Source organism: Molothrus ater, chromosome 7, assembly GCF_012460135.2.
Source record: "Molothrus ater isolate BHLD 08-10-18 breed brown headed cowbird chromosome 7, BPBGC_Mater_1.1, whole genome shotgun sequence".
In the NCBI taxonomy this organism is placed as follows: domain Eukaryota; kingdom Metazoa; phylum Chordata; class Aves; order Passeriformes; family Icteridae; genus Molothrus; species Molothrus ater.
This window is the reverse complement of record NC_050484.2, coordinates 38,068,883-38,094,861: the sequence shown is the minus strand read 5'-3', so window position 1 is coordinate 38,094,861 and position 25,979 is coordinate 38,068,883. Positions and strand designations below refer to the sequence as shown.

At 42.3% G+C, this 25,979-nt stretch overlaps 1 protein-coding gene across 4 annotated transcripts in view; it reads right to left on the bottom strand.

Annotated features, from left to right (window-relative positions):
- The window catches only part of TANC1 (tetratricopeptide repeat, ankyrin repeat and coiled-coil containing 1), a 60,303-nt gene that overhangs the window by 16,614 nt on the left and 17,710 nt on the right, over positions 1 to 25,979 (bottom strand). For 2 of the 4 annotated variants that reach the window (XM_036386737.2, XM_036386736.2), the window contains 10 exons: positions 16,860 to 17,063; positions 12,926 to 13,027; positions 10,002 to 10,123; positions 8,850 to 9,039; positions 5,273 to 5,530; positions 4,605 to 4,724; positions 3,280 to 3,561; positions 2,705 to 2,859; positions 1,252 to 1,483; positions 91 to 257 (listed from right to left, as the gene is read on the bottom strand). In XM_036386737.2, coding sequence (XP_036242630.1) covers positions 91 to 257; positions 1,252 to 1,483; positions 2,705 to 2,859; positions 3,280 to 3,561; positions 4,605 to 4,724; positions 5,273 to 5,530; positions 8,850 to 9,039; positions 10,002 to 10,123; positions 12,926 to 13,027; positions 16,860 to 17,063 — 1,832 coding nt within the window. The remainder of the gene's footprint in view (positions 1 to 90; positions 258 to 1,251; positions 1,484 to 2,704; positions 2,860 to 3,279; positions 3,562 to 4,604; positions 4,725 to 5,272; positions 5,531 to 8,849; positions 9,040 to 10,001; positions 10,124 to 12,925; positions 13,028 to 16,859; positions 17,064 to 25,979) is intronic. The other 2 variants (XM_036386738.2, XM_036386739.2) reach the window with 2 other exon arrangements.

Genomic DNA, 25,979 nt, shown 5'->3' with positions numbered 1-25,979 from the left:
GAGTTCCTCTAAACCCAGTATTTTTCATAATAATGCAGCTGTGATCATTTGGTCTTTGAGAGTAAGAAAAGCATTAAAAGGTGTTTTTACCTGGAAATTAGTTCTTACAGTCACAATGAGCTTCAGCCAGGGAGGAAACTTATAGATTATACTTGTGATAAATGAAGAAATTGTGTCACCATAATCAGGTTTATGAAATTCAGCATCATTTAAACCATCTACCAAAATTATGTAGTCTTCCTCAGGAATTTTCTGCTCTGAAATTTGAGAATAAAAAAGGAAAGGATAAAAACACATTCTCCCTTAAAGTGACACACCTTTATCCTCAAATTCCATATGTCAAGAAACAAAAATGTATCTTTATGCACACCAGTATACATCTTACGGCATTTAAGCATTATTTACGAGATTAAAAACAACATTAGAAGACTAAAACCAGTTTAACAGGAATGATATACTCTGTTCATATGTAGGCAAAGCCGCCATTGTGCCACAGATAGGTATGTGCTCAAGCTGGCATCTGCTGGGAAGCAGCTGTTTTCAAGGGGAGTTTGCTAGGGCTTTATAAAATACAAAAATCCTGTTGCTACATGCTTTCTTTTACACACCATACTGGAGGGAACTCTGCAGCTGCGTCAGGGGAGGGTTAGGGTGGGTATCAGGAAAGGTTCTTCCCTCAGAGGGTGCTGGGCATGGCCCAGGCTCCCCAGGGAACGGTCACATCCCCAAAGCTGCTGGAGCTCCAGGACCATTGGGACACCACTCCCAGGCATGCCCACGGTGGGATTGCTGGGGTGTCTGTCCAGGGACAGGAGCTGGATTGATGATCCTGCTGGGTCTTTTTCAGCTTAGGATATTCTGTGATTGTTGGAGAACTGCCACATCCATTTTAAAAGCAAGCAAAACCTACATCCACTTTGCAGATCTTTAGGCCCAGAAAACTAAAATGCATCTTAAAACAAAATCCTTTAATGTGAATTTGCCAGCTTTAACTCCAAACTAATAGCTGCCTCCCTGTTTTCTAGCAAAAAAAAGTAAATATAAAGTTTCTATGACCTTTAATATGTTTCACAGAATTTTAATTTAAACACGAATCACCTGTTTAAAACCCATCTATTATTGTTACAAACAACTAGCACAATTAAGGAATACCTTTGTCCACGAATGTTCTGCTTTATTTATTTTTAATAATTTTCTCTAATACTTATGCAGTTTAGATTTCATTTCCAAGTCACTTCCTGCTTAACGTACCTCTCCTGAGGTTTGAAAGTGGTTCCAACACTCCCCTTTTAAAAGCTGCTGCTGGATCCTGGACACAAGACCTCAGGCTCAGCATGCTCTGCAGGTGGGGCTCTCTGATGAGGAGGTCTCTGTATGCTGTTAACTGATGTGAGCGGCAAAGCAAAGCTGCCACGCTGTGCACGAACTCGGGGACGAGGCACGTGTACGTGTTATCAGCCTGGCAGTAATGATAAGCAACGACCTGCAGAATTACAAAGTAAGAAGCATTACTCTGTCAGAATTTTGGCTGGTTACTAGTTAGCGCAGTTGTGATAAAGTGTTTTTAAACTTCTCTCTCAACTACAAAACCCTTTTCAGTGTTAAGATCCCATGCTGTAACAGTCTCTGACAGTCTGGGTCAGACACAGGGAGGAAAGCAATGAAATAGGTTTTTGACCTTGCAGGGCATGCAGAGAGGAAAAGAAATCAAAGTATCAGATTCTGGCAGGAAAACATAACTTGAGTTCACGCATTTGGATACAGTGGGTAAGCAGCTGATTAACTGAGCACAAAAGTAACCTGAGGGTCTGACTAGGTAACCTAGCCTATGTAATTTAACAACACCCTGTCCCACACTGTAACGACTTAAGGACTAATTTGATCATCAGGCAAAAGTAAATTACAAACAGCTATTAAAGACATGCTTACATAAGCAAATGGAGAAATACGACAACTGGCTTTATTCTGAGTATTTCAAAGCTGTGTATTGCTTAAAAATAAACCAGGCTGTAACCCATATTTCTTTGGGGTAAAAAACCCCTAAACAAACTGCAAGGAAAACATGGTATTCACAGTGAATAAAAAGCCTCCATTTCAGTAGTTTTCATAACACTGCTTCAAACGAATATGTATCACTTTAAAGACTGCAAACGTTAAAGATCTCATGTTTTCCCTACAATTATTCATATAAACTATGCAACTCACTCATAAATTTTACTACTTAGGCAAAAAATAAAACACCTAACATATTAATCTAATACAAAAATGACTTCAGGCTTTCAGAGGATGTAAAATAAAACTGCATTCAGACTCAATCCGTATCATAGCATATAGATGGGTTATATAAGAAGCAAACATTTTATCTTCCCTGCCTCCCCCCACCCTGAATTTTGCTTTTCAAAGGTACACTGAGCAGCTCCCTGCTGAAAACATACAGCCCCTTTGGCAAGGAAAGGATCCCAACCTCCCACACCCACACAAAATTGATGAGAAATTGGAGAAATTGTTAAGGTAACTCTTTCTAAGACCACGCAGGATTCAGGTGATCACCTGACAAGGACAAGAGGCGGGCAGCTGATTTCACCAGGCAAACAGAGCCATCGTGCAGAGGTGCCCGCAGCCTCCCGGGGCTCTGCAAAGCAAACTGACCTCCAGGTTAGAGGGTTCTAGCACACTGAACATCTCTTAGGAAGTGAAAACTCACCTTTGAAGCGAGGCGTCTCACAGAATCCCCTGCTTGAGTTTTGTATTCAGGAGTACCAGGACAGGTCAGAGTTTTCATTGTACTGGTGTCACCTGACGGAGGGGGACACGGGGCTAACTGGCTTAAGGGAATCTCCTGACAGGAGTCACCACCTGCTTGGAAAAGGCAACAAATACAAGAGAAACCAAATTTGCTGACAGGAGATTGCTTTCTAGGAAAACACCACAGATTATCTTACTGCTAGAGTAAAACTTGAAACTGTGCTATACCATTGTAAAAGAAGCCTGCAACTAGTCTGATAAATACAGGCAAGCATTTGCAACTTTACTATTTTAAAACAACTCAACTGACTTTTAGATCAAAACTACAGAATTACTGAAAGAAAAACCATGCTGATGTGAAGAGTTTCCTTCAGAAAATTACACATACAATGCCTCATTTAAACTAGTAGTTACTATATGACTGAACTCTTGGGAAATTTATCATTGTTATTATTAGTAATAATAAAAAAAAGCAAACATGTGACTCCTGATGTCAGCACATTAACCCAGACGATTACTCAAAAAAGAACATACTTTTAGGAGATGAACTTGGGCTGTTGGAGGCTATTTGTCTCATGCGACTTCCATGGCAGCTGAGTGCTACCAGCCGTGAAATGACTGCAGTCTTCCCAAATCCCACATTTCCAGTAATGACTGCTCCCCTGCTCTCTGCTGGGTCAGGATTCTGCAGTTTTTCTTCAATGGTGTGAAACAGCCATTCTCTTCCAACAAACACTGAGTCTGTGGTTATGCTTGGCACCTCAAACAACAGCGGCTTCAGCAAAATGTCCTGAGGCTTATAGGGGATGAAACGAGCTGAAAAGATGTGCCAGGGAGGAAAGTTTACCAGAAGAAACTTGACATGCAATCAAACAGCATGGTTTCAGAAGGTAACATCATTTAGAAGCTTTGTTATTATCAGTCACAATCAGATGAATTCTATTGCTTTCACCAGGAAAGCAATAAAATAAAATCTGATTGTCTCGGTCCAGGTCATCTCCATAATTTTTGCATAAATTAAATTGTAGAGGAGAGAAGCTACAGGTACAATCTATTTTTTTACAACTGAACTCGAGTTAGTAAGTTGTAGAATCCAAAAAGTTTTCTTAATAATGCATTAATAATTTTACAAATCGGGAAGCACAATTTTTCAGTTTAGAGTGAACTATGTGCTGAGCATCACAGTTAGGTCTTCAAATCTGTAAAGACATTTACAGCGAAACAGAAAAAGGTACAGAGAATAAAATAATTTTTCTGTTTAAAAAACCCCTTAAAGTAATAAAAAAAAATTACTACCTTGCTCTTCTGTACTTTTCAAGTCATAGGATCAGCAGTTAGACCTTTGACTACTTTGATAGATACATTTGGGAAACACTTGATGACTTAGGAAAGAATTTGGGTTTGATTGCATAAAATACATTAAAATTTACAGGAATAATAATATTCACCAATAATATGCTCTAAAGATTCATTAGCCAAATGTAGTGTTACACAACTTCTGTTTCAGCATTAATCTATGACTGTGAAAAGCCATAAATGAAAGAGGGCAGCATAGCATCTACATACAATCCTCAAGATCAGTTTTACTAGGAGTTCACTTAAGTTTTTCTGCCTTTAATTGTTACTGGTTGTAACAGATGCACGCACATTCCATCTCTAAACCATAGCATAGTGCAGGAAAAAGCGTAATCAAGCATCTTGCTGGCAGACACGCAGAGTGCCTTGTCAGGAGCACTCCACAGTAACACTGCAGGCCAGGGCTGCTCACAAAGCTCACAGCCCACCCATGCTCCAAACTGAAGCTGAAGGAATGTGTGACTGTGCCAGACACATGCAGGTGTAAATATCTCTGCCTTTACCTTCCTGCTGCACTCTTCCGCCAGCGGTGTTGTGCCAAGGTAAGCGAATTGAAGTTCGTAAAGGAGTATTTCTTTGTCCATCCAAATAACTCAAATCTTCCAATTTGGTTGAACTTGTTGCTAGAGTATTAAAGAACTGAAGCTTATTATTCTTTCAACACAAGTTACAAAGAATGTCATTATTTATTACAGTCCTTCAGCCACATGTTACTTATAGAGCAGTTTTTCTAGACAATGGCAACAAAGCCATTTGCGTTACAACGTTTACAAAATACGTTTCAATCAAGTTGAGTAAAGATTTAGTTGGGTTTTTCCCTGTTTAAATGGCCCTCGGTTCTCCCATTGAGTGAGTTTTCTTTTTTACTATAGGAACAACCAGATCAGCAAGGTCAGAAGTGTTAGAGCATGTTCAGGTATTACCTGCTAATACACCCCCTGTCACCACGCAGTGTCCTGGAATAACTGATGGACTTCTGAAGTGTTTCAAAAGCCCTGACCTAATCAATACCACAGTTTTAAACAAATGAGGTAATGCTCATCTATTCCGTTCAGAACATAGGCTTTTTTCTTTTTATCCTATAGAGATATTTTCATGCTAACAACAGAAAGATTCAAAAGAAACGTCCTATCATCAAGAACAGCCTTGGGTTTTGACCTCAGGACTTTACCTGCAACGGAGTTTGGACGAGGCATTATTAAAGAGGCAGAACTCTGAGTGTAAGGAAGGGGACCCTCTCCCATTGGTACTTCTTTTGGCAGATTCTCAGAAGAGCCAATGGCTTCCTCTTCTGCAACTGGTGAACAATTATCTGTTCTTCGATCACGGCTGATGCCTTGGTGTTTTCCAGCTCTGAGACTCCCATCCTTACTCCATTCTAAGCTGGATCCACTACGATCATCATTTTCTGACGAACTTGTTATAGTGGCTGAAAAAGAGGGAAAAAAACCCAAGTAAAGTCAGAAGAATTTGGCACACAGATAAGAATTTTCATTCTCAAATGGCATTGTGAAACATAAATGACAAGAATTCAATGTTGTTCAGAGGTCCATCTTACCTAAAATACACAATCACATCAGGATGACAATCGGCCTGTATTCATATACCTAGCAAACCAATCTTGACAGAAACCTTCCAGCAAATAAGCTATTTACTGTTCCTTTCTTAAGCACCTACTACATTTCACTGTCAGTAAGAGCAAACAGGAGTAGATGCATGATGAATCAGAACAGTAGAGTAAATTAATAAAATTTCAGATTCTATTAAACATATTGATTTATGTTTTTTAAGGAGTGCTGCAGTATAAATCAGAGGCTCAAATAAAGGCTTGGGGGAAAGGGGCATTTTCTGCTATGAAAATTTCTTATGCTAGGCAATAAGGAACACAGACCTAGAGAGACCCTCAGGTAAAAGGCAGCTAAGACCACTGAGGTGTTTTTGGATCTGTGGTACAGAGCAGCAGTTTCCGCTGTTGCAGTGACTCCCTGGATGAGAGACAACACCAACTGCATTGTCCAGTGGGATCCAAATGTTCCAGTTTGCTAGCTCAGGGTTATCAGTGTGTCTACTTGTTTGAGATTGCATTTAATCAAGGCCTCCTGCAATAATGTGAAGACTTTATATTCCTGAACACCTACTTGAGTTATGTTTGATAAAACTATGCTAACCTCCTTGCCTAATTAGGAACACCCTGCAGATATATACTTTTTTGGTATGACTTATACTGAAACCACTCTGTTTAATTCAAAATTCTTTCAACTACTTGCATTAATCTCTCACAAAATAACTGAACAACAAATATTTATTGAAGATTAAGCCAACACTCAATGCATTTTGAACACTTTAATGCAACAGAGGAAAATACAAAATAGGATGAAAGGGCATCAAGATAAAAAAAAATAAAAAAATCAATACCAGTTCAAACTATAATATCTGTGTGAACTCTAGGTCCTTCCTAGGCCACCAATTTAAAAGTTAGAGCCATATTTGTGGCTAGTCTACACTCAATTGGCCCATTCTTTAATGAAAACATTCTGGCATACTGGACTGCTAACAAAATGCAACCACAGGGGTGGCTCCTGCAATGCTGAGCCTGGTCCAGTCAAGGAAGGACCAACTGATCTTCCACACCAGCTGCACTGAAGCTTCAGCCATGCAGGATGGTGAGGTACTTGTACAGCTCTGCGTTCTGCCAGCTTAGGCTCACATTCATAAGAAACAGAAGACTGGATGCTTCAATTCAGCAGCTCATATTCTAAGAAATACCAATAATATGACATACCATTTAGAGGCAGCAGAAGAAAAAAACCAACTTTCCAGGCACCCCATTAATCTTTGCACACACTTAGATGGTACTTCCATATGACAAATTTATTTTACTTTTATTGTTGTGTCAAAAAAATCTGGCTCCTCCTGAAGTATGAAATCTTTAAAACCTTGATTCCTCTTGGAGTGAAGTGCACTCCAGGAAACCTGTCTGCTCAAGATTTCCATCCTGACACAGCAGCAAGGATCCAGCAAAGCTTTTATTTTGGCCAGCAGCCCAATCTTTTCTCCTGCTTTGCTCCTTGCTGAAGTTTAAAACTTGCCTTTACTGCTACTACATCAACTTCAACAGAAGCAAAGAAGAATTCAGCTACAGCAGTAAAACACTGGAAAACTAAAGGAAATCTGAACTGTAAGCAAAAAAGAGGAAAAGGGAGAAAAGACCGATTTCCCATCAGTCTGCTGGTCCGGAAAACATCGTGGGAGTAGAAATACAAAGGAGGTCCACATAAGTAGCATGAAGGAGCAAGATATTTTCATGGCTGCATGAACTCTGTCAAAGACATTAGAAAACATATGCTTGCTAAACATAATTTAAAATGCACATGTACTAATAACAAATTTGAATGCACAGACATACTTGTATGTAAAAGCCAAAAGCACAGGTTGCTTATCAGAAAGGTGCCTCTTCTTTCCCTTCTTGGTTTCATGCCTTTATGGATGTAAGGGGTGCTGCCATGGGTAGCCAAGAGACGGGGTGCTCAAATTCCTCTGGAATTTGAGACACGAACAGCAGCTCTGCAGAGGAGCGGCGGATGGCTTCCACACGGTCCTGCAGCCACCAACCACACGCACTTGACTGAAGGAGCCACCAGCAAGCTCCCCCTGCTCTTGCACTCATACACTCATCCTTCCTTTTCAGTAGTTCAATAAGTAACTTTTATCACTGTTCTGAAATGTTTTCTTTAAAACACTGGTACTTACAAGGTTATGTAGTAATGATATTGTCATGCCAGTACACTATTTAAAACAAGTATGAGGCCATTCTGACCTTATTTAGAGCATGGACATACTCTTGGTCTATTTCAAGCCTGTCAAGCTAGTATGTCAGGCTAGTATGTTCATATCAGTATCTACATTTGTGCTCTTTTTCCAAAAGCAACAATTCGGATATATCCTTTTCTTTACACCAAGATGTTCACACTATCTCAAAACTAGATCTTATACAAAGTTGATCAAGTATCAATCTGACATGGAATGAGTACACAAAATAATTTTCTTCAACTGAAACACTTAAGTTTTACACAGGAGTCTTTTGACCCATGACAAACAATGTCTCTTAGGGTAACCGATCAGTGAAAATTATTTTTACTCAGCTGGTTGGTACAAGGGGCTGGTAACAGTTGGGCTGTGAGGGTGGCTGCCTCCAATGGTCATGGACTCCCCACACAAGATGCACATACACCCTCAATTCAGCCATCTTTCAACAGAGGATCACTCCATTTCATCTCATCCACAATGTCCCATATTAGCTTCATTTTCATGCCAATTACTCAAAAGTCTGCACTTTTTTTAAACAGTTTAATTTAGGCTATTCTCATAAGAAATCACATCAATTATTGTTCCCTCAGCTGGAAATTAAATCAACTTCAAGCCCTGCTGTGCTTCTCCATTATGAAAAGCACTGTTAAGACCTCTGGAATGGAAAAGAAAAAAGCATAAGAAAACAAGAAATGGAAAAAACCCAGAGGAAGATAATTATTTCAAAGGAAAAAGTGGAGAAATTAGAACTGCACTAGAAAAACAAAAGAAGAGAAATGCACACATAAGAGCAGCTGTTGTAGCCAAGAACAGGATTTCAATCTTTCAAAATGGGATCCCATAGACAGTGTAAAACTGAAGACGGTGACATAAAGCAGCTGCTCAGACTTGCACAATTAAGAGGAAACTAATTTCTACTACGTGCTAATGAGAATGCTCACCGATAATCCCACTGTCCTTGCTCTCCAGGGTGGAGCTGGGGGTGCTGATGGTGCCACAGGGACTGCCCTTGCTGGCTGCTGCTTGGCCAGCACAGCTGTTGAGGGTGGAGCAGGGGCTGTCGGTGCTGGGCGACGTCGTGCTGCTGGTGAGGGTGGAACAGGGACTCACGCCTTGGCTGGCGCCCACACCCTGCCAGGGAAGAGCAAGAAACACTCACTGCACAGCAGGCAGGACCCTGCTAGGCTGAAAACGAGAGACCTCGAGCTGAGGTAGAGTAAGAGCAAAGCAAAGAGCCCATTGTGCAAGTAAAAACTTCAAGAAGTGAAAGTTTTGTCTAGACTGGGAATCTTAATCTTTCATATTACTCTTAAAAAGTGACCACTGAATTAAAAGGGATTTTCACAGTTCAGTAAAAAAGCTGTAGTGAGGCAGATCTCTTCTCTATTTAACACTTTACTGGATACCCCTCCCCTCCACCTCTTGTATTTATTCTTTGAGTTGAAAAAAACCTAGAACTACAGTCTTATTAATTTTTCACTATCAGTGTGAAAGCCCAAACTGATGCACAAAGATTTAGGAGGGCTGGGACTAAATGTGGAGAGAGCAAGGGGGAGGAGCAGAGGTTGGTAGTTTCTGTGAAGTTTTAGTCAGCAGATGAGTTTCATGTGGATAGTAGCTGCCTGCTTCACTCCAATCCCTCTACCCCAAATGACAGAGAAGGACTGTCTGATTGAAGTCAACTTCTCAGGAAGAAATAAACACACCCATATCCCCAAGCATGCTCCCATTTTAACAAAATGCTGGCCTTCTCCATTCTTGGAAATCATTGAAAAGAGAAGGCAAAAATTTCCTCCTAAATACTAAAAGCAGAGCGAATTCTAGAAGCTATTCACATTCATAGTAGACTAGATTTAACCTCCAGAAGTGATGAGAAATCTATTCAGTTTGTGTGTTTTGAAATTGTGAATTGATCTTGAATTCTTGAAAACAAACACTTGTTAAAATTGAAGTCCAATTCTATTACTGTATTTCTATTTAAATGGTTGGTATTTGGGTAGATATCAAGTAACTACAACTAGCAGACAGACAAAATAAGATTAGTCCTCTCTGAAACAGGATGAACATTAAAAGATTATATTCCATTATCCTACCATAACTTCACTTTTCTCTTCCATGTGAGTAGAAGTTGGGATCCCTTCTCCCAGTAAAAACCCCAATCTTGTCATCAATTCTTGTGCTGCAGGAGAACAGCTTGAGTCTTTGTCAGGCTTTGCTTTGGATTGGGAGGAAAAAAGTTGAAGGTTAGAGTCTTTTATTTGGGAACTACTAAAAGAGGTAGAAAAAGTACAACCAAATTGTCCACCAGACTTTTAATTGCTGGTGGGTCTTGGATCCTCTGCATAACTACACAAATCTAGGGGAGGAAAAACCCACCTGCCAGTCAAACCAGAAATATTAAAGTGCAATCAGTTCATCACTGGACTGATGAGCAACATAACACAACAATTCTCCTAAGAGCAGTATTAAGCTCAATGCTATCAAAGCTTTGTGGCAAGCTGAAATTCTATTTCTGTCATATAAAAATGTGAAAAGTAGAGGTTAATAACATAGATGTTTTGCAATCTCACAGTTAACACCAGAACTAGTACCAAACATTTTTGTTTTGCTTGCTATGCAAAAGATGTGACATCAGTTCTAAAAGTCCCAGCTCTTCTGGTGCCAATATATTTAATTTTATCAGTACCGTGCTTTGAAATGTCTTCTAGCATCCAACAGATATAACAAGACAAAACTCAAAATGAGGCAACCTGCAACAAAAGCAGCCAAGCACAGCTCTGCCCTGGCACACACTCTTGCTGATGGCATCTCACAAACAAGCATTTCCAGCCCTTTTCCTTCTTTGATGCCAGCAATCTGGCATCAGCCACCAACCTGTGACCACCTGCTCTGACAGGAACATTTACAGGGCATTTATTTCTTTCATCTATTACTAAAAAAATATATATATACATAGGCCTGTCTCATCCTCAGCTATAAACAGCTAATTAAATAAGGAGCATCATCCCACCACTTGGAGAAGAAGCTCCCAGTAGGAGCTATCCTCAGAACTGCCAAGGGGGACACTGAGGAGCAGCTGCACGGCCACTTCCCAGCCAGCACACCAGGGCTGCTGGTGCCATCCCCCTGCTGGGAGCCAGCAGAGACACCCAAACAGCTCTAGCACTTTAACTTTTGGAGATGTCATGCAACAAACAATTCCCAATTGCTACAGAGTGCCAGAGAAGTAGGTGCCCAGACTTAGGGATGAATTTTAGGAGAGGAGATAAAAGGCCCTCAGCTGCAACACCTTCTGCCCCACCACCAAGAGGAGCTGGGGTGAGGGGGCAACCCACAAAGCAACCCAGCTGAACTGTCTCCTGGCCTTCCCTTCACAGTGTCACTGAGCCTGAGCGCCATCAGAACAATTTTTAATCTCCGTGAGGAGTATATCTGTCTCTAACCATGTAAGACACAGCTGACACTCAGTGGTAACTGCAAACAGCACGTTTTTCCCCAGGCTGCAGTCTGGAAGAGAAACACAAAATAACAACTGCAACTGAACAGCCGACCGTAAGCACTACCTCAACAATGGCCCAATTTTATGAGTGACATAAAACCCCAAAGCTTGCAAACATGTGCAGTACCAGTCAACCCTCTGTCTTTATTTCACTGCAGCTCAATGCCTACTTGAATGCACGCATTTCCTAATTTTGTAGACAGCTTAAGGTTTTACTCTGCAAGATTGATTCTCACTTAATCCCAAAAGAAGGAAGTCGAGGAAAGTAGATAGCAAAAGTTTTTTTTATCTCAGAAGTTTCACAAATTGGCAGGTCTTCAAATATTTGCCTGGAAAATATATTTTCTCTTACAAAAAAGCAATTTTAAAGCTTACTTGTAATCTTTAAGTCACAATCCTGGAAACTACACTTTGTGAAACCAACATCTTCATTCTTCACTCAAAACTACAAAAATTATTACTATTATTACTAGAAAAATTATAATATCTGACAAGTCTGACTGAATGTTAGGCATACTACCAAATTACCAAATTCAGTCAGTAACAGAGACCAAAGCTAAGAGCCCAAGGTGTTCAACCCAGCATCCACGGTTCGAGTCTTGAACAGCAGAAACTGGTGCTGATCTCCAGCAGCCTCAGCCCCATCACCTGGGAGCACAGCTCTGGGAGAGGAGGAATATCACAACATGGTCACCCTCAAATTAGAGGATGAAGACTACATGCTCTCCCAGCTGGACCTAGAACTTTAATGCCAGCACTAGAACATGGCTGTGAAGATGAAGGCACAAGAGCAACCAGGCTAACTATACTGTATCAAGTAGATGGTGAAAAGAATTTCTAGTTCTATTTCTGCTACTAAGCACCTATATTTTAGAAAGAAAACATTGATTTTTTAAATGGTAGTTTCCTTTAAAATTGAAATAAAAGGAAGAAAAGAGAATTTCACCTGGAACATCATCAGTTATATCCACTGACCTTAGTGAGGTTAGTTAAACTTAAAAATTAATCTAAAAATACATGACATATACTAACATATCATGACATTTGCTGTAAAAGCCACACCGTCATGTACTAATCAGTTTAACCAACACGAAACTTTCCAAGAATGCCAATTAACTTTAGGGAGGTGGCTTCTCCCAGCTTTGCCAACACAGGAGTTAACTGTTACGGCCTTAATCAGCAAACATTTTCAAAATGTCTAAAATGAAGTACTGAAAGGAATGCAAAGCTACACATTTGAGTCAATTTATAACAAAAAACAAGTTCAGAAAAACGCCAGAAGGCCTTTGCTCTACGTGGCAGTCAATGACACTGGGACATCACTTTGCCTGCAGCACACGACCAGCCCCAGGAGCCGAGACAGCTCTAAAGACGGCGTAGGTGTAACGGCAAGCAGCCCCTCCTGCAAAAGCCTGTTCCCAGCACAGAATGAATGTCTCACCCCACAGCACATGGCAGCACAGCCGGGCAGACAGACACTCAGCAAGCGGACAGACAGACGCTCGGGCGGATGCTCACCACGGGCGCTGGGCTCTCCCGGCTCCGGCCTCCTCTGCAGGGCCAGGGCTGCCTCACCCGGCACCCTGGGGCTCTCCACATACTTGGGCTTCCTGACCGGACCTGCAATGGGAACGAACGGAGCATACCGAACTGTTTCCACACGGACCACAAAGTTCCTATGTCCTGCATCTATTCTCTGCGATGTAAAAAAAGCAGAGAAATTACTTCTTACACACACAGCTGTTATCACAAAAATCAGCGAGCTGCTGCACTTCCCCTCTTGTGAGAAACACATGCTCCAGGTCTTTCAGAACACGAAGGCTGCTAGAAAACAAACCATTTGTACGTGGTGTGTAAGCTGCATACTGCATGTAACCCCAGTAGTTGGTCTCCCTACTCTTCTCAGTACTGATGTGTAACTCAGGACTACACCTTGGCTCTCAACCATGCCTCCTCCTGCTCTGCACTTCCCGCACCAACAGAGCAAAACCCCTTCAGGGAGCACTGCAGAGGGACTGCAGGTCTGAGGCCAGCTGTCTCACATTGACCTTCGTAAAGAGACTGCCCCTTCCTCAGTTCAGGTCTTCAAAAAGCATCCTTCTCCTTGGTTCAGAGTTCAAGGGCACACCAAAGCTCTCTCATACTTTGTTTATTAAAATCCCACCCTATATTTAGGCTGTAGCACTTCAGTCACATTAAGCATCCTGTCTTTCCTTTTGGCAGCAGCCTCAGATGCTACATTAAGTCTCTGAAAATCACATCAATTTCTTGCTCTTTTTCCTGAGCACTTTAAGACTCATGACTGCTTTTAAAGAAAAGCTGCATCTCTCCTCTGTGGCCTCAGGCTCCCAGGGTCACACTGCCACAGAGCTGTGAAGGCCTGGCCCCCCCATCACAGGGTAGCACACATCATTATCCCAGAACAATCTGGACCCATCTGCTCTTTCAGATTTCCACCTAGAAGTGCGATATGGGAACATGGTGACAACCTAATTTCTTAGCTAAGAAGTACTGGTGAGGAAGTGTCAGTCCTATATGAACACATATTTCTGTCTCCGGTAGAGATTCTTGAGTCAATCTCACTTTTTACACGAACAGCTCGGCACCAACACCAGAGGGGGCTCTTCCAACACTACTTGTCTAACAAAAATAAAGGCCACTGGCCCCGGTGAAAGCAGCTAAAAATGCATTCATTTGAAACAAAATCCCATTCTTTAAGGAGACAATAGCCTACACCTGTCATTTGTAAGCAGAAGTATAATCAAACATATCAAAGTTGGCAACAAAAAGCACTCATTCTAAAAGAACCAAAAAAACCGTGTAGCAGTTATAAAATTAGATCAACACAGAAAGATCTTCAGGATGTATTTTTAACACTCATGCTTTAAGCTGTGGAGGAAACCCTTTACTGAATTTTGTTCCTCACAAACTGCTGTGGAAGTGACTTAACAGTAATTGCAAATCCAATATACAACACTGCAACAAGTAGGAGAACTCATGGTAAATTTATTTTCATGCACTAATCTAGAACAGGACGCATGAATTAACCCTTGGATGAAAAGGACTCATTTAAATGTGAAGTGCATCTGCAGAACAGCAGCTCTTTTACAGAAGTGTCAGGTCTGACAGAACGTTCATCTGGGACAGCGCTTTATCAGCAGCAAATTTGCAGAGGAATCTCAGTAAGGGAAAACACACTCCCTGCTAGGCTCTCGTGACTGCTGCTGAGTGCCTTATCGTGTCCTGAGGCAAAAGTGGCCACTTGCTCTTTAGGAGTTTAGTTGGATTTTTCTTCCAGGAACTAACTCCAGCCTTTCTCACACACTCTAACATCAGCAGGTGAACACAACACTGCCAGACACAGTGACTGCACTGTCTCCTTTTTACAGCTGCCTTTCTCCTAGGCAGACAAACACCACTCCAGTCTATTACCATAACTTCTCTTCAGTGCCATCTCACAGCAACAGTCATTCCTGAAGCCTGTTCTAGCTCTGTCCTAAATCTAGTGCAGATTTTTAAAGCTGGTCTCCTCCCAAGGGGAATAAACTACAGATTTATACAATTCCATACCAATATTTTTTTAAGTCATCTATTGTTTTGCGAGTAATTCTTAATGCTTTTTTGACTGCAGAAGAGCTGATGTCTCAGAAGATCATTGTAACTTGTGCAGCTCCATCCTCTCCCTCCTGTCAGGACAGAGTGGATCTGTAGCTGTACTGACCCCAGAGACTGCCCGCTGCAGGACCTTGGAGCTGGGACAGCTTGGTGCCTGCAGGAGGAACAGTCCCCAGGGCTCCCACGGGCAGGGCACAGAACTGCAGCCTGAGATGAAACCAGTTCTCTGACCTAGTCTAGTCTCAAGAATCAGTATGAGGATTAATTTGCTTATTAATTAGAAGTTTTAATTGAAGCTTGACTTCAAAACTTACTGAAGTTCTTTATGCAAGACTCTCCTAGGAGTCACCTCCAGCATTCACTGACGGAAATTCACTGATTTCCAAGGAAACCTTTCTCTGTTAAAGCATGATTGTATCATTAATGTAAGGAAAGCAGCAAACATTTTTTTCAAGTGCAACAGCATCATCTTTCATTCATATCTTAAACTCCACAATCCATTTTATTGGAACATCCCTTATAAATCAGTATTTTCATTCTTTTAGTTGAGCCTCCTGAATCAGACTACAATCAACTATTACCCCTTTAAGAGAACAAAAACTGGTTTAGCTGCACACCTGTTAAGATAACCAATCCAAACAATGCTCATTCTAGCTCTGTAGTGGAAGAAGCTCAACTGGGAGGACTGAAATTAGAATTTTGTTCTACCATTGCTAGACAACTTCATCACTACAACCCAACTTCAGAACACTACTTCAGCCTCCTGTGCAGTCCTTTCTTCTTTCACTCACCGTATCCGCGAAGATCTGTAACTTGCTGTCATGCTACTGAAATAGAGAGCTTTGAAATCAGGACATTAGGATAATCCTGTTACTACCCCTGCCCCAGATACCAGGCAGCTAATTTATACTGAATCATCTTCCATTAGCTAGAGTTTGGTGAAAGTCAAAGGAATAGTACAATGTTTCTGTCAGCCTCCTATCACCTGGTTAGGTCTTTGTTCAAAATAATGATGCATAAATGCCAGTGCATTCTCAGCACTGTAGAATCACAGGAAGTCTTTTCCCTTGGCTGTAGGTCACAGTGGAATGACTCTGCAGTCATCACGAATATGGCTTTTCAGTCACAACTCATCGACTGTTCAGCATTTTCTGTGCTGACAAAGCCCAGCTTTTGACACTCTGTTCCCAGACCTTATAAACTCAAACCTGTTGAGTGTCTCCACAGGCAACAGGAACATGGAGAGTTTCACTTGTCTCTCCCACACTGACCCGAGTGAACCCAAGTGATGCTGGTGTGCTGGAATGATTTCTATGCACAGAATGCTGATAAAAGGAGCCCCATGGAGCCCCATATTTAGTCTGGCTCCCACACCAGTGGGGTAGGCACCACTGAGGACAAAACCGCTGAAAACGAACAACTTCCTTGTCACTTCCACAGCAATTTATCTATTAATACATTTGTGTATGGAGATACAAGTAAAATAATTGAACTGTAAAAGCCACAAACAATACTCACTCTTACACAGTCACTTACACATACACAAAGTTTTTTTGCAGCAGTCCTCTACCTGATTAACTAAGCATAAATAACCAGGTTTAATCATATTCAGACACTTCAATATAAGTCTCTGCAACACCAAATAGATTAATTTTTTGCCACATGAAATAATATGTTCTATTTAATAACCAATTACTTTTTTAACCTGGAAACATACACTACTTTTATTCTTGTTGCAAAAGTTTAACATGATTTTACGAAGTTATTTTATGCAGAATTTATCAATAACTGAGTCAACATGTTATGAAGATTTTAGCTGCTCATTGTTTCATCTTACCTGGAGACTTCTTGTTTGCTCTAGCCTGCATCAGATAGGACTGCCGTGGCAGCAGAGGCGAGGACGGCAGTGACATTGAGACTCCTTTGGCCAAGTTTGTTCTGTAAGTGTCCTGGGAGCCTGGCTGCTCGCCACTGGGGAAATCTGCATTGTGGCCAGATGTTGCTGTAACCTGCGAGGCATTCTCTGGGCAGCAGTCACCTGCTAAAAATAAAACTTTGTCATCTGTTTGGAGATGTGCCAAAATAAACAGCCTAGAGTTGCACTGAAATATAAGTATTTAACACAAGAAAACACTTGCCAGCAACAATTGAGCATGACTCGCCCTACTGTGCCACCTCACTGCAAAATCCAGACAACCACTGGGAAAATGTACATACACAAGTAAGCAACATTCCAATTTAATGTAAAAAAGAGAAAAAAGGGGAAGAAAAACCTCACTTTCAACAGTCAGCACTTTTCAGATTCCATCCTTAGGGTCAACATCAAGTTCCCTATGAACATAAAAGTATTTTTCAAACTGAAAAGGTGTTTTAGCATCACTGAATTAGCATGAAAGCCAGGACCATCTGAAATACTGTTTACCGAACTAGTTAAAGGAGGGTTGGGTTACCCCTTACATGTAATGAAAAGGTGGATTACTAATATGTACACTCAGAGATGGGCAGTCTAAGATTTGTTTTCCCACTTTCAGTGCTAGTAAAGAGGCTAAGGATTTCCTTTCTCTGTTCTTTTGAAAATTAAACTTCTACAACAGCCAATTTAAACACAGATTTAACATTGGTGATATTATTTGTTTCAATATAGAATATGTGAGTTTGCTTCAAAAGATGTTGAAAAACACAGTAAAATAGTAATACAGCTAAATGTAACTAGAAAATACTGGAATTCCTGTTAACAGCTTTTTACTAGCGACATATCCAGGCTGCAGTTTGGAATCTATAAGTATTCCAGGTGGACTGCTGAGGGGTTGGGGTGCAAAAGGGTTGACACATCCACCTGCAATTCCTTCATTTCTATTTTTCCTTTTATGATGACATAATCTGTGTAATTCATTGCCTTCTTAGTAGACTTTCGAATTTTGAATTAATTTACTTGTCTCTATTGTATATGAAACATTACAAACATGGAAGAGAGCTGGATGGAGCTAAATAGCTCTAATCAGTAAGTTAGGAGTATTTGATCATGACAGCAACCGGAAAGATATTTTACAGTCAATACATAGAGACACTACTGCATCTTAGGAATTTTCGTTCCAGCAGTACTCTGGTTTTTCTTTTTCCTGATGCTGTGGAGAGCAGGCTTCCATGACTCAGAATCTGAGAGCTGTATGACTTAAAAGACAAAAATGTAAAATGTGTACCACAGAAATTCCCCTTTTTAATAATTTCATTTCTAATTTTACAATAAGCCTTTGCACATTACCACTCACATCGCCATGGTGTTCAGACAGAGCAGCTCTTTGAAGCAAAACCCACACCTTGAGAAAACCCCAGGCTTCAGCCTAAGGGTGTTGTATCCTCAGTGATGGTCAGTGTATTTGAACAGTGCTGCATTCTGCTGAAGCAGTAAAACCCTTGTGTTAAGTGTAAAATGGTTATGGTACAATGGAATAGCAGACACCTATTAGACAAGTAGCATTCCAAGAAAGGAGGAACAGCACCCTGCTCCTCCAAGCCGTTTCTAAAAAGCTGTTAAACTCAAGGTAATAGACCAACGCCACACCTGCGAGCTCAGAAACCATGCACACCAGGAATAGCAGGGAACCAGCAGATCATGTACACCACAGCCCCTGGAATGCTGCCCCAACCATGGGCACAGACCAGCTCTTCCCCAGAACTCCCTGACAGCCCAAGAACAGCTCCAGTGGAAGCCTGGCACAGCACATGTCCCTTGCTGAACAGGCCAAGGCACCGAGGTTCAGCAGGGACAGGGACAGAGCCGGCTCCGAGGCTCCCTTCCCTCAGCAGGGACAGGGCCAGGGCCGCTCCGAGGCCCCCTTCACTCAACAGGGCCAGGGACAGGGCCGGCTCCGAGGCTCCCTTCACTCAACAGGGCCAGGGACAGGGCCGGCTCCGAGGCTCCCTTCCCTCAGCAGGGACAGGGACAGGGCCGGCTCCGAGGCTCCCTTCCCTCAGCAGGGACAGGGCCGCTCCGGGGCTCCCTTCCCTCAGCAGGGACAGGGCCAGGGCCGCTCCGAGGCTCCCTTCCCTCAGCAGGGACAGGGCCGCTCCGGGGCTCCCTTCGCTCAGCAGGGACAGGGCCGGCTCCGAGGCTCCCTTCCCTCAACAGGGACAGGGCCGGCTCCGAGGTTCCCTTCCCTCAACAGGGACAGGGCCGGCTCCGAGGCTCCCTTCCCTCAGCAGGGACAGGGCCGGCTCCGAGGCTCCCTTCCCTCAACAGGGCCAGGGCCGCTCCGAGGCTCCCTTCCCTCAGCAGGGACAGGGCCGCTCCGGGGCTCCCTTCGCTCAGCAGGGACAGGGCCGGCTCCGAGGCTCCCTTCCCTCAGCAGGGCCAGGGCCGGCTCCGAGGCTCCCTTCCCTCAGCAGGGACAGGGCCAGGGCCGGCTCCGAGGCTCCCTTCCCTCAGCAGGGCCAGGGCCGGCTCCGAGGCTCCCTTCCCTCAGCAGGGACAGGGCCGCTCCGGGGCTCCCTTCCCTCAACAGGGCCAGGGCCGCTCCGGGGCTCCCTTCCCTCAGCAGGGCCAGGGCCAGGGCCGCTCCGGGGCTCCCTTCCCTCAGCAGGGACAGGGCCAGGGCCGCTCCGGGGCTCCCTTCCCTCAGCAGGGACAGGGACAGGGCCGGCTCCGAGGCTCCCTTCCCTTAGCAGGGACAGGGCCGGCTCCGAGGCTCCCTTCACTCAGCAGGGACAGGGCCGGCTCCGAGGCTCCCTTCCCTCAGCAGGGACAGGGCCAGGGCCGGCTCCGAGGCTCCCTTCACTCAGCAGGGACAGGGCCGGCTCCGAGCCTCCCTTCCCTCAGCAGGGACAGGGCCAGGGCCGCTCCGGGGCTCCCTTCCCTCAGCAGGGACAGGGCCGCTCCGAGCCTCCCTTCGCTCAGTGGGGACAGGGCCAGGGCCGGCTCCGAGGCTCCCTTCGCTCAGTGGGGACAGGGCCAGGGCCGCTCCGAGGCTCCCTTCCCTCAGCAGGGACAGGGCCGGTTCCGAGGCTCCCTTCACTCAGCAGGGACAGGGCCAGGGCCGCTCCGTGCCCGGGGCCGGCTCCGAGGCTCCCTGGGACACTGCGGTGTCCGCGCCTTAGCGAGCGCAGAGCCGAGCCCGCGGCACCTCTGAGGGAGGCACAGACGCGCGGCCCGGCACGGCAGCATCCAGACCCGCACCGGGAACCTCATCTGTGGCTGCCTCCAGTTCAATTACACGTGGGATAACGAGGGGTGCCAAGCTTTTTACGTGCTTACATCATCCTTTCCGAAGTCTCTAAATCCATCCCATTTAATCGTGCACTTTCTATTTTGTGTAAACTGGACTGATGACCAATCTCCACATTTCATCCAAATAACATGAAAATTGCTGTAACATACCTGGCTCTACACATGACAAGACAAACCCAAAATTACCAAGCTTGTGGGATTCACCCAGTAATAGATTACGCTTCCCACACAGCAATTTAACTTTAGGGAAACAATACTAGAAAAATGCATAAGAAATACCTGTCAAAATACAATCTGTTAAAATGCTCAGATACTAACAGATGTCACACAAACACAAAACCCCAAAATTACCCCACAAAAATACTTGAAAATTACATGACATTGCCTGGTATCTACCAGAGTATGAAGCAGGCTGCGTCAGTTCTGGAATGGAAGTTTGTTGGTGTAAAACAAACACATAAAGGAAGGTCTGGTGAAAACCCACTTCCATTTTTTAAAAACCTCTGAGTTGTACATTTTCCACTGCGAAGCAGCCTCTGGACAAAAGCCTTGCACAAGCATCAATCAACACTAGAGTTCTTACTCAGTGGTCAATGCAACCACAGAAATAAAAAGTTTGAAAAACCACACACAAAAAGCTTGGAGAATGAAAACCAAATCCCAGTTTAGCTGCACCTAAGGATGCAACTGATTGGCATAATCTGATTACAAACTACTTTTTTTTTTTCCCCTTAGATACAAAGAGATACAAGGATGACTGACTACAGTAATGATTTTGTAGAGCTTAATATTCTAAAAGAGAACTTGAACTTTAAGATCAAACTAATCCTATTTAATAGGGAGGATAACTAAAATGGAAACCTTCACACCTGTCTATATCAGTATTAAACATAATAAAATGCATCTAATTCTTCATTCAATATAAGGTGCTTAGAAACCAGAAGAATGCCACCTACATTACCAGGAATTCAGATCACTTTTTAGCATGAAGGAATAGGACCACTACCTTTACAGCAGTGAGAGCTTAAACAATGAACATGCAGCCTCTTTGATCCTGGATATTGAGAGCAGCCACAGAGAAAACTGTTCCATGGATTCCCTCAACAAGCCCTTCTGGGAAAGCCTGTTTTGTCTTTCTCTCCCTTAACCTTTCTACTAAAGTGAAACATGATTCTCAACCCACTTAAGAAAAAAATCTGATATAAAATCATGTTACAATGGAAGAAATCCTAAATTCTGTAGTTCTGTTTCAGATGTGTTAAAAAGAAAAAAACATGCAGGATGCTGCTGCTGACCAAGGCTCCCTGTGAACCCCACGAAGTGAAGGACACCACCACATCCAACACTGATGTGACTACACTAGCACTGACAGTCTTAACAAAGTCCACTCTGCTCCACAGGATGTGCTTCACCCTAACAAATATTTAAGAAAAGATGCGACCCTACAGACAAGTTCAGAAGGAAACTACACGTGGGAAAAAGAAAACAGTTGTAGGAACAAGGAAAGCCATCCAAACTGGAAAGTCCCTTCCAGAACAAGGCATCTCTATGTCTAAGCAGTAAGAAACTGTGTAAGGATTACGAAACCCAGTGGGTTTGATGGTCTTTCAATAGAACTGACAGGCAAGTGTACACAGAACTCTGTAACCTGGCTCAGTGACCAAGTATAAGGTGCTTCATTTTTATTGTAAAACAGTAAGCACTGCCCTTGAAGGGTTGTGTCTTTCAAACCTGAAATGCTTACATGCATGTGTGCGCTTGTACACACAGCCAGCCCAGCCTCAGGAGAGGGCAATCCAGGAGGCCTGGGGAGTCCAGTGTCCCAGTCTGTGCAGTCACACAGTGCACACACTGACCAGGAGCTGCAGAACCACTCCTGCCACGCGCAGCCATCCACAGCCAGCCTTCTGGGACAGGACACAGGCTGCTGGCATGGAAAATACACGCATGAGGGGAGAGCAGCATTTAATTCTTCTGCTCTCGAGACTCTGGGAAGACCAGAAAAAGAGAGAAACTAGCATGGAATGGGAAGAAAACGCATTATGGCCTGAGTAAAGGAAGCAGTGAAGTGCAATGAGTGAGAAACAACCCAGCAAAATTAGAATAAATGGTTTAAATGGCCAACCTTTGCCAACTCTGCTTGTACTTTACATTATTTGCTCACTTTCTGGCATTTATTTCGGCACCCTGGATTATTTTATCAGTACACAAAATATTAACATTCTCCTGTAGCTCTTAAAGAAAAAAAAGAAAGAAAACAGGGAAAAATAGGGGTTATTCAGGTCACTGAAGTAATTTGCATGTGTTTTAAGGGCCGAATTTTTTTTTGAGGGGTGGTGTTTATATGTACATGGGATACATCACTGGAATTAGCTTCTGAAAAGACATTCACCACATTAAATACTGAGTGCTCAGCAAAAAAGCTTAAGCTCTTAAATAACTGACAAGAGCAGCTGAAAGTGGGCAAAGCAACACAAGATAATCAAAACCAGCTCCATATTATAAGCATGAAACAATGCTTCCTCTGTTGCAAGGTATTTCTAGAGTAACAACAAAAAGTCAAACTGAAACTTAAAAGTATTCCATTCCAAGTTCAATGTTCCAGACAGTGAATGTGTACTTTATGCAGCACAAATGTCCTTTGCTCTTAAAATTCAAAGCCTAATATCACAGAGCATTTGGACAGAAAAAGCCAATTGAATTTACATATTTAGATTTTAAAAGGCAAAGTTATTTTATTTAATGGCCTTTCAGTTTTCCAGAATGGTACCTTGATGCTGTCAGCTGGGTTCAGAGTGTATTAGGCCAAAATGCTGAGTTAGATGTAATGCAAGACAGGGCTGTTAAAAGCTGCATTTAGCTGACCACAGTCAGCTGAGAATCAAACCTTTACTGCTACAGGCAAGTAATTCTTAAAACACTCAGTTTTAAAATAAAGATTAAATAGCAGGTCTGGGTCTTAAGAAAAAAATAGGCTTTTCTGCACAGCAGCTTCACTTTTCAGAGTAGCAATTTAGTTACCAATAGCAACAGAAACAATAAATAAAAAACCAACCAAACAAAAAAACCCAACAAACAAAAAACCCCAAAACCCAGTAACAGTGAATTTCAGTACATTTCATTTTATCATTCCAAGTGCTGCCCCAGTGCTGCACATCAGGCTTGTAACAGGGGCCTTGGCTGAAAGGAAAAGGAGAAAGTAAAACAGGGGTGGTGGAGCCTCATACAAGCGATCACAGCTCATGCCTTTGAAAGCCATTTTACTTATGAAAAAGAAGACTAAGTATAATCTCAATTTCTTAATTGTATCTGATTATGTGAATAAAAGAGAGGAAATTCTGAATTCTCAGATTTCATCCAACTTGTTCAGTATACAATATTCCTAAAGGGCAAGGCAGACAAACAAAGGTAACTAACGATATGCCAGTCTGCAATGGAACATAATGCAGAAATAAAGCCTCCATTCTATACAAACATTCAGAAGTCTGTATACCCATACCCATACTTAAGCCAAAGATACTTACATGAAGATACCTGAATATAAGAAGGAAATTAATGCAAATGAAAACTAAGTCTCAAAGAGTATTGAAAAAAATTAGGTCTGATCTATCAGATCTGAATCAAACAAGACACAGGAAAGATTTATTAATATGGACCCTTTTGGCAGACCAAATAAGAAAAAAAAAATCTAAATATTCAGGCAATTACTCCAAGTCTGATATATACAAATCCATAAGTACTTCAATAACTTTTATGTCAGAAACCAAAACCACCCGTCTTGTTTCTCCAGATTCTCTGCCTTTAAAGCTCTATGTTGCTGCATTCTAAACATCGTCTTTTTGTTGACATAATAATCTGTCCCTTGTTATTTGACCACTACTATTAATATCTAAGAAGCCCTGAAGCTGGAAAACCTGAAAGTCCCAACTACTTACCACACTCTATTTCTACTGACATCAATGAAGTTTCCAGGCATACCATGTACTACATTTGATGTTCAACTTCTGATGGGATTTAGTGCAGAAGAACACTGCAAACTAAGCACAATACTGCCATTATTCGTGTTCCTTCAGGCCTGATATTGGGTCAACAGAACGACAATGGTCACGCTACTACAAAACCATCTGAAATAACTGAGTATGTTCTGTAGAAACTTAACATACAGGATTTTATTTTCTTTTTAAATTAACGTACATTACATGTATTTTATACTGAATGAGCTTTTGCTTGGTTAGTAAAAAAAAAAAAAAGCAGATTCTCAAATGCAAGCGAGTTGCTGACTTTGGGACAGTTAAAGAAAACAAATATAATTATATACTGGAAAGCAGCTGGCAGTACAGGAACCCAACAGGAAATACTAATAAAAATTTACCTCTGAAGCATTTTTAAGCATTTAAGAATGAGTAGCTGTGTAGAATTTCTAAACCAATCATAATTAAGAAGTACTTTTTGTTTATATTCTGAAGCTTATGTATATTCTTTATACTACTCTTCTAGGCACAGACAGGACTTACAGGTAACCTAGCAGAACTTGAACAACAGTCTTCTGGCCCTGATTGCTTGAACTGTGTCACTAACACACAGAATTTCTGTGCTATATTAAAATAAAACAGCCAGCTGCTTTCAGCTGAGGCCAGAGGCAGAAGATCTCCTTGAGGTTACAGAGGTCAAGTTAAAAACCTCAAGGAAATAAACTGGTCAACAAGTTAACTATGAGAACACAGGAGAGAGCAGAAACACACAATTCTATGGTAGGTAGAAAGAAACGCAGGGCAGAAACAGACAAAGAGCTGGGATTACCTTAAATGTAGAAAATAAGGTCCATTAACAAAGCAAAGCAAAAGCCAAAGAGCAAGGAAGGAGAACACACACCCTCAGCAGAGGGCACAAGGTGGGACAGCTCTGCCATGTCCCACTGGAGAGACACCTCCCCAGCAATCTCTAGAGGACCTGGAAACTTTGGAAGAGTTTAAAGAGACAACATGGATTTGATGACAATAAGCTAACAAAGAGGAGATAGTACCACTTTTTACTTGTTTCTGTTTACTCCCTTCCTGCTTGGTTTCAAACATTGCCCAAACCGTTTTCTGTTACTTTAAGGTTACAGGTGCAGACTGTGGGTTTTTCGCCCCCCAGGTTCTGTCCTTTATCAAGTATGTACATTACTAATGCAAAGAAGGACAATAGAAAAGAAAAATCAACCTACAGATAGTTATTTCTGTTGTATGGAAATAACTATGTCTGAAGGGCTGTAAAGACAGGTTTCTCCATGCTGCAGAAAACCAGAAAAAATCTGGATGCAGAAAAAGTTTTATGTCTGTGTAAAAAATTTAGTTTGTTTGAAATTTTGTTCATTTGGCACATTTGTTTACCTAAGTTGGACACCAATCACCTTGTCTTCAAATCCACATTTAGAAATAACATCCCTAAGTTTTGCTTGCAAAAGCTGCTCTACAAGTAACTTGCTGCCAACACAGCTCTTTTCACCTGTGTTCGTGTATGTTTGCACAAATTGATAATTACATACGTGCAAGTTTAAACACACTCATTTTGCTTCATTCAGATTGCATCTAATTCTACAACAGCCACCTACCTACCTATCAACACCTCCCAGCCACATCCAAACAAACACATTTTAAAATGTGTTTATTACAAAACTGTTGTAGAAGAATTTCTACTGAAGCAACTTCAGGGTCTGAGCCCAACTATGTATCCATAACTACTGCTTTTGGT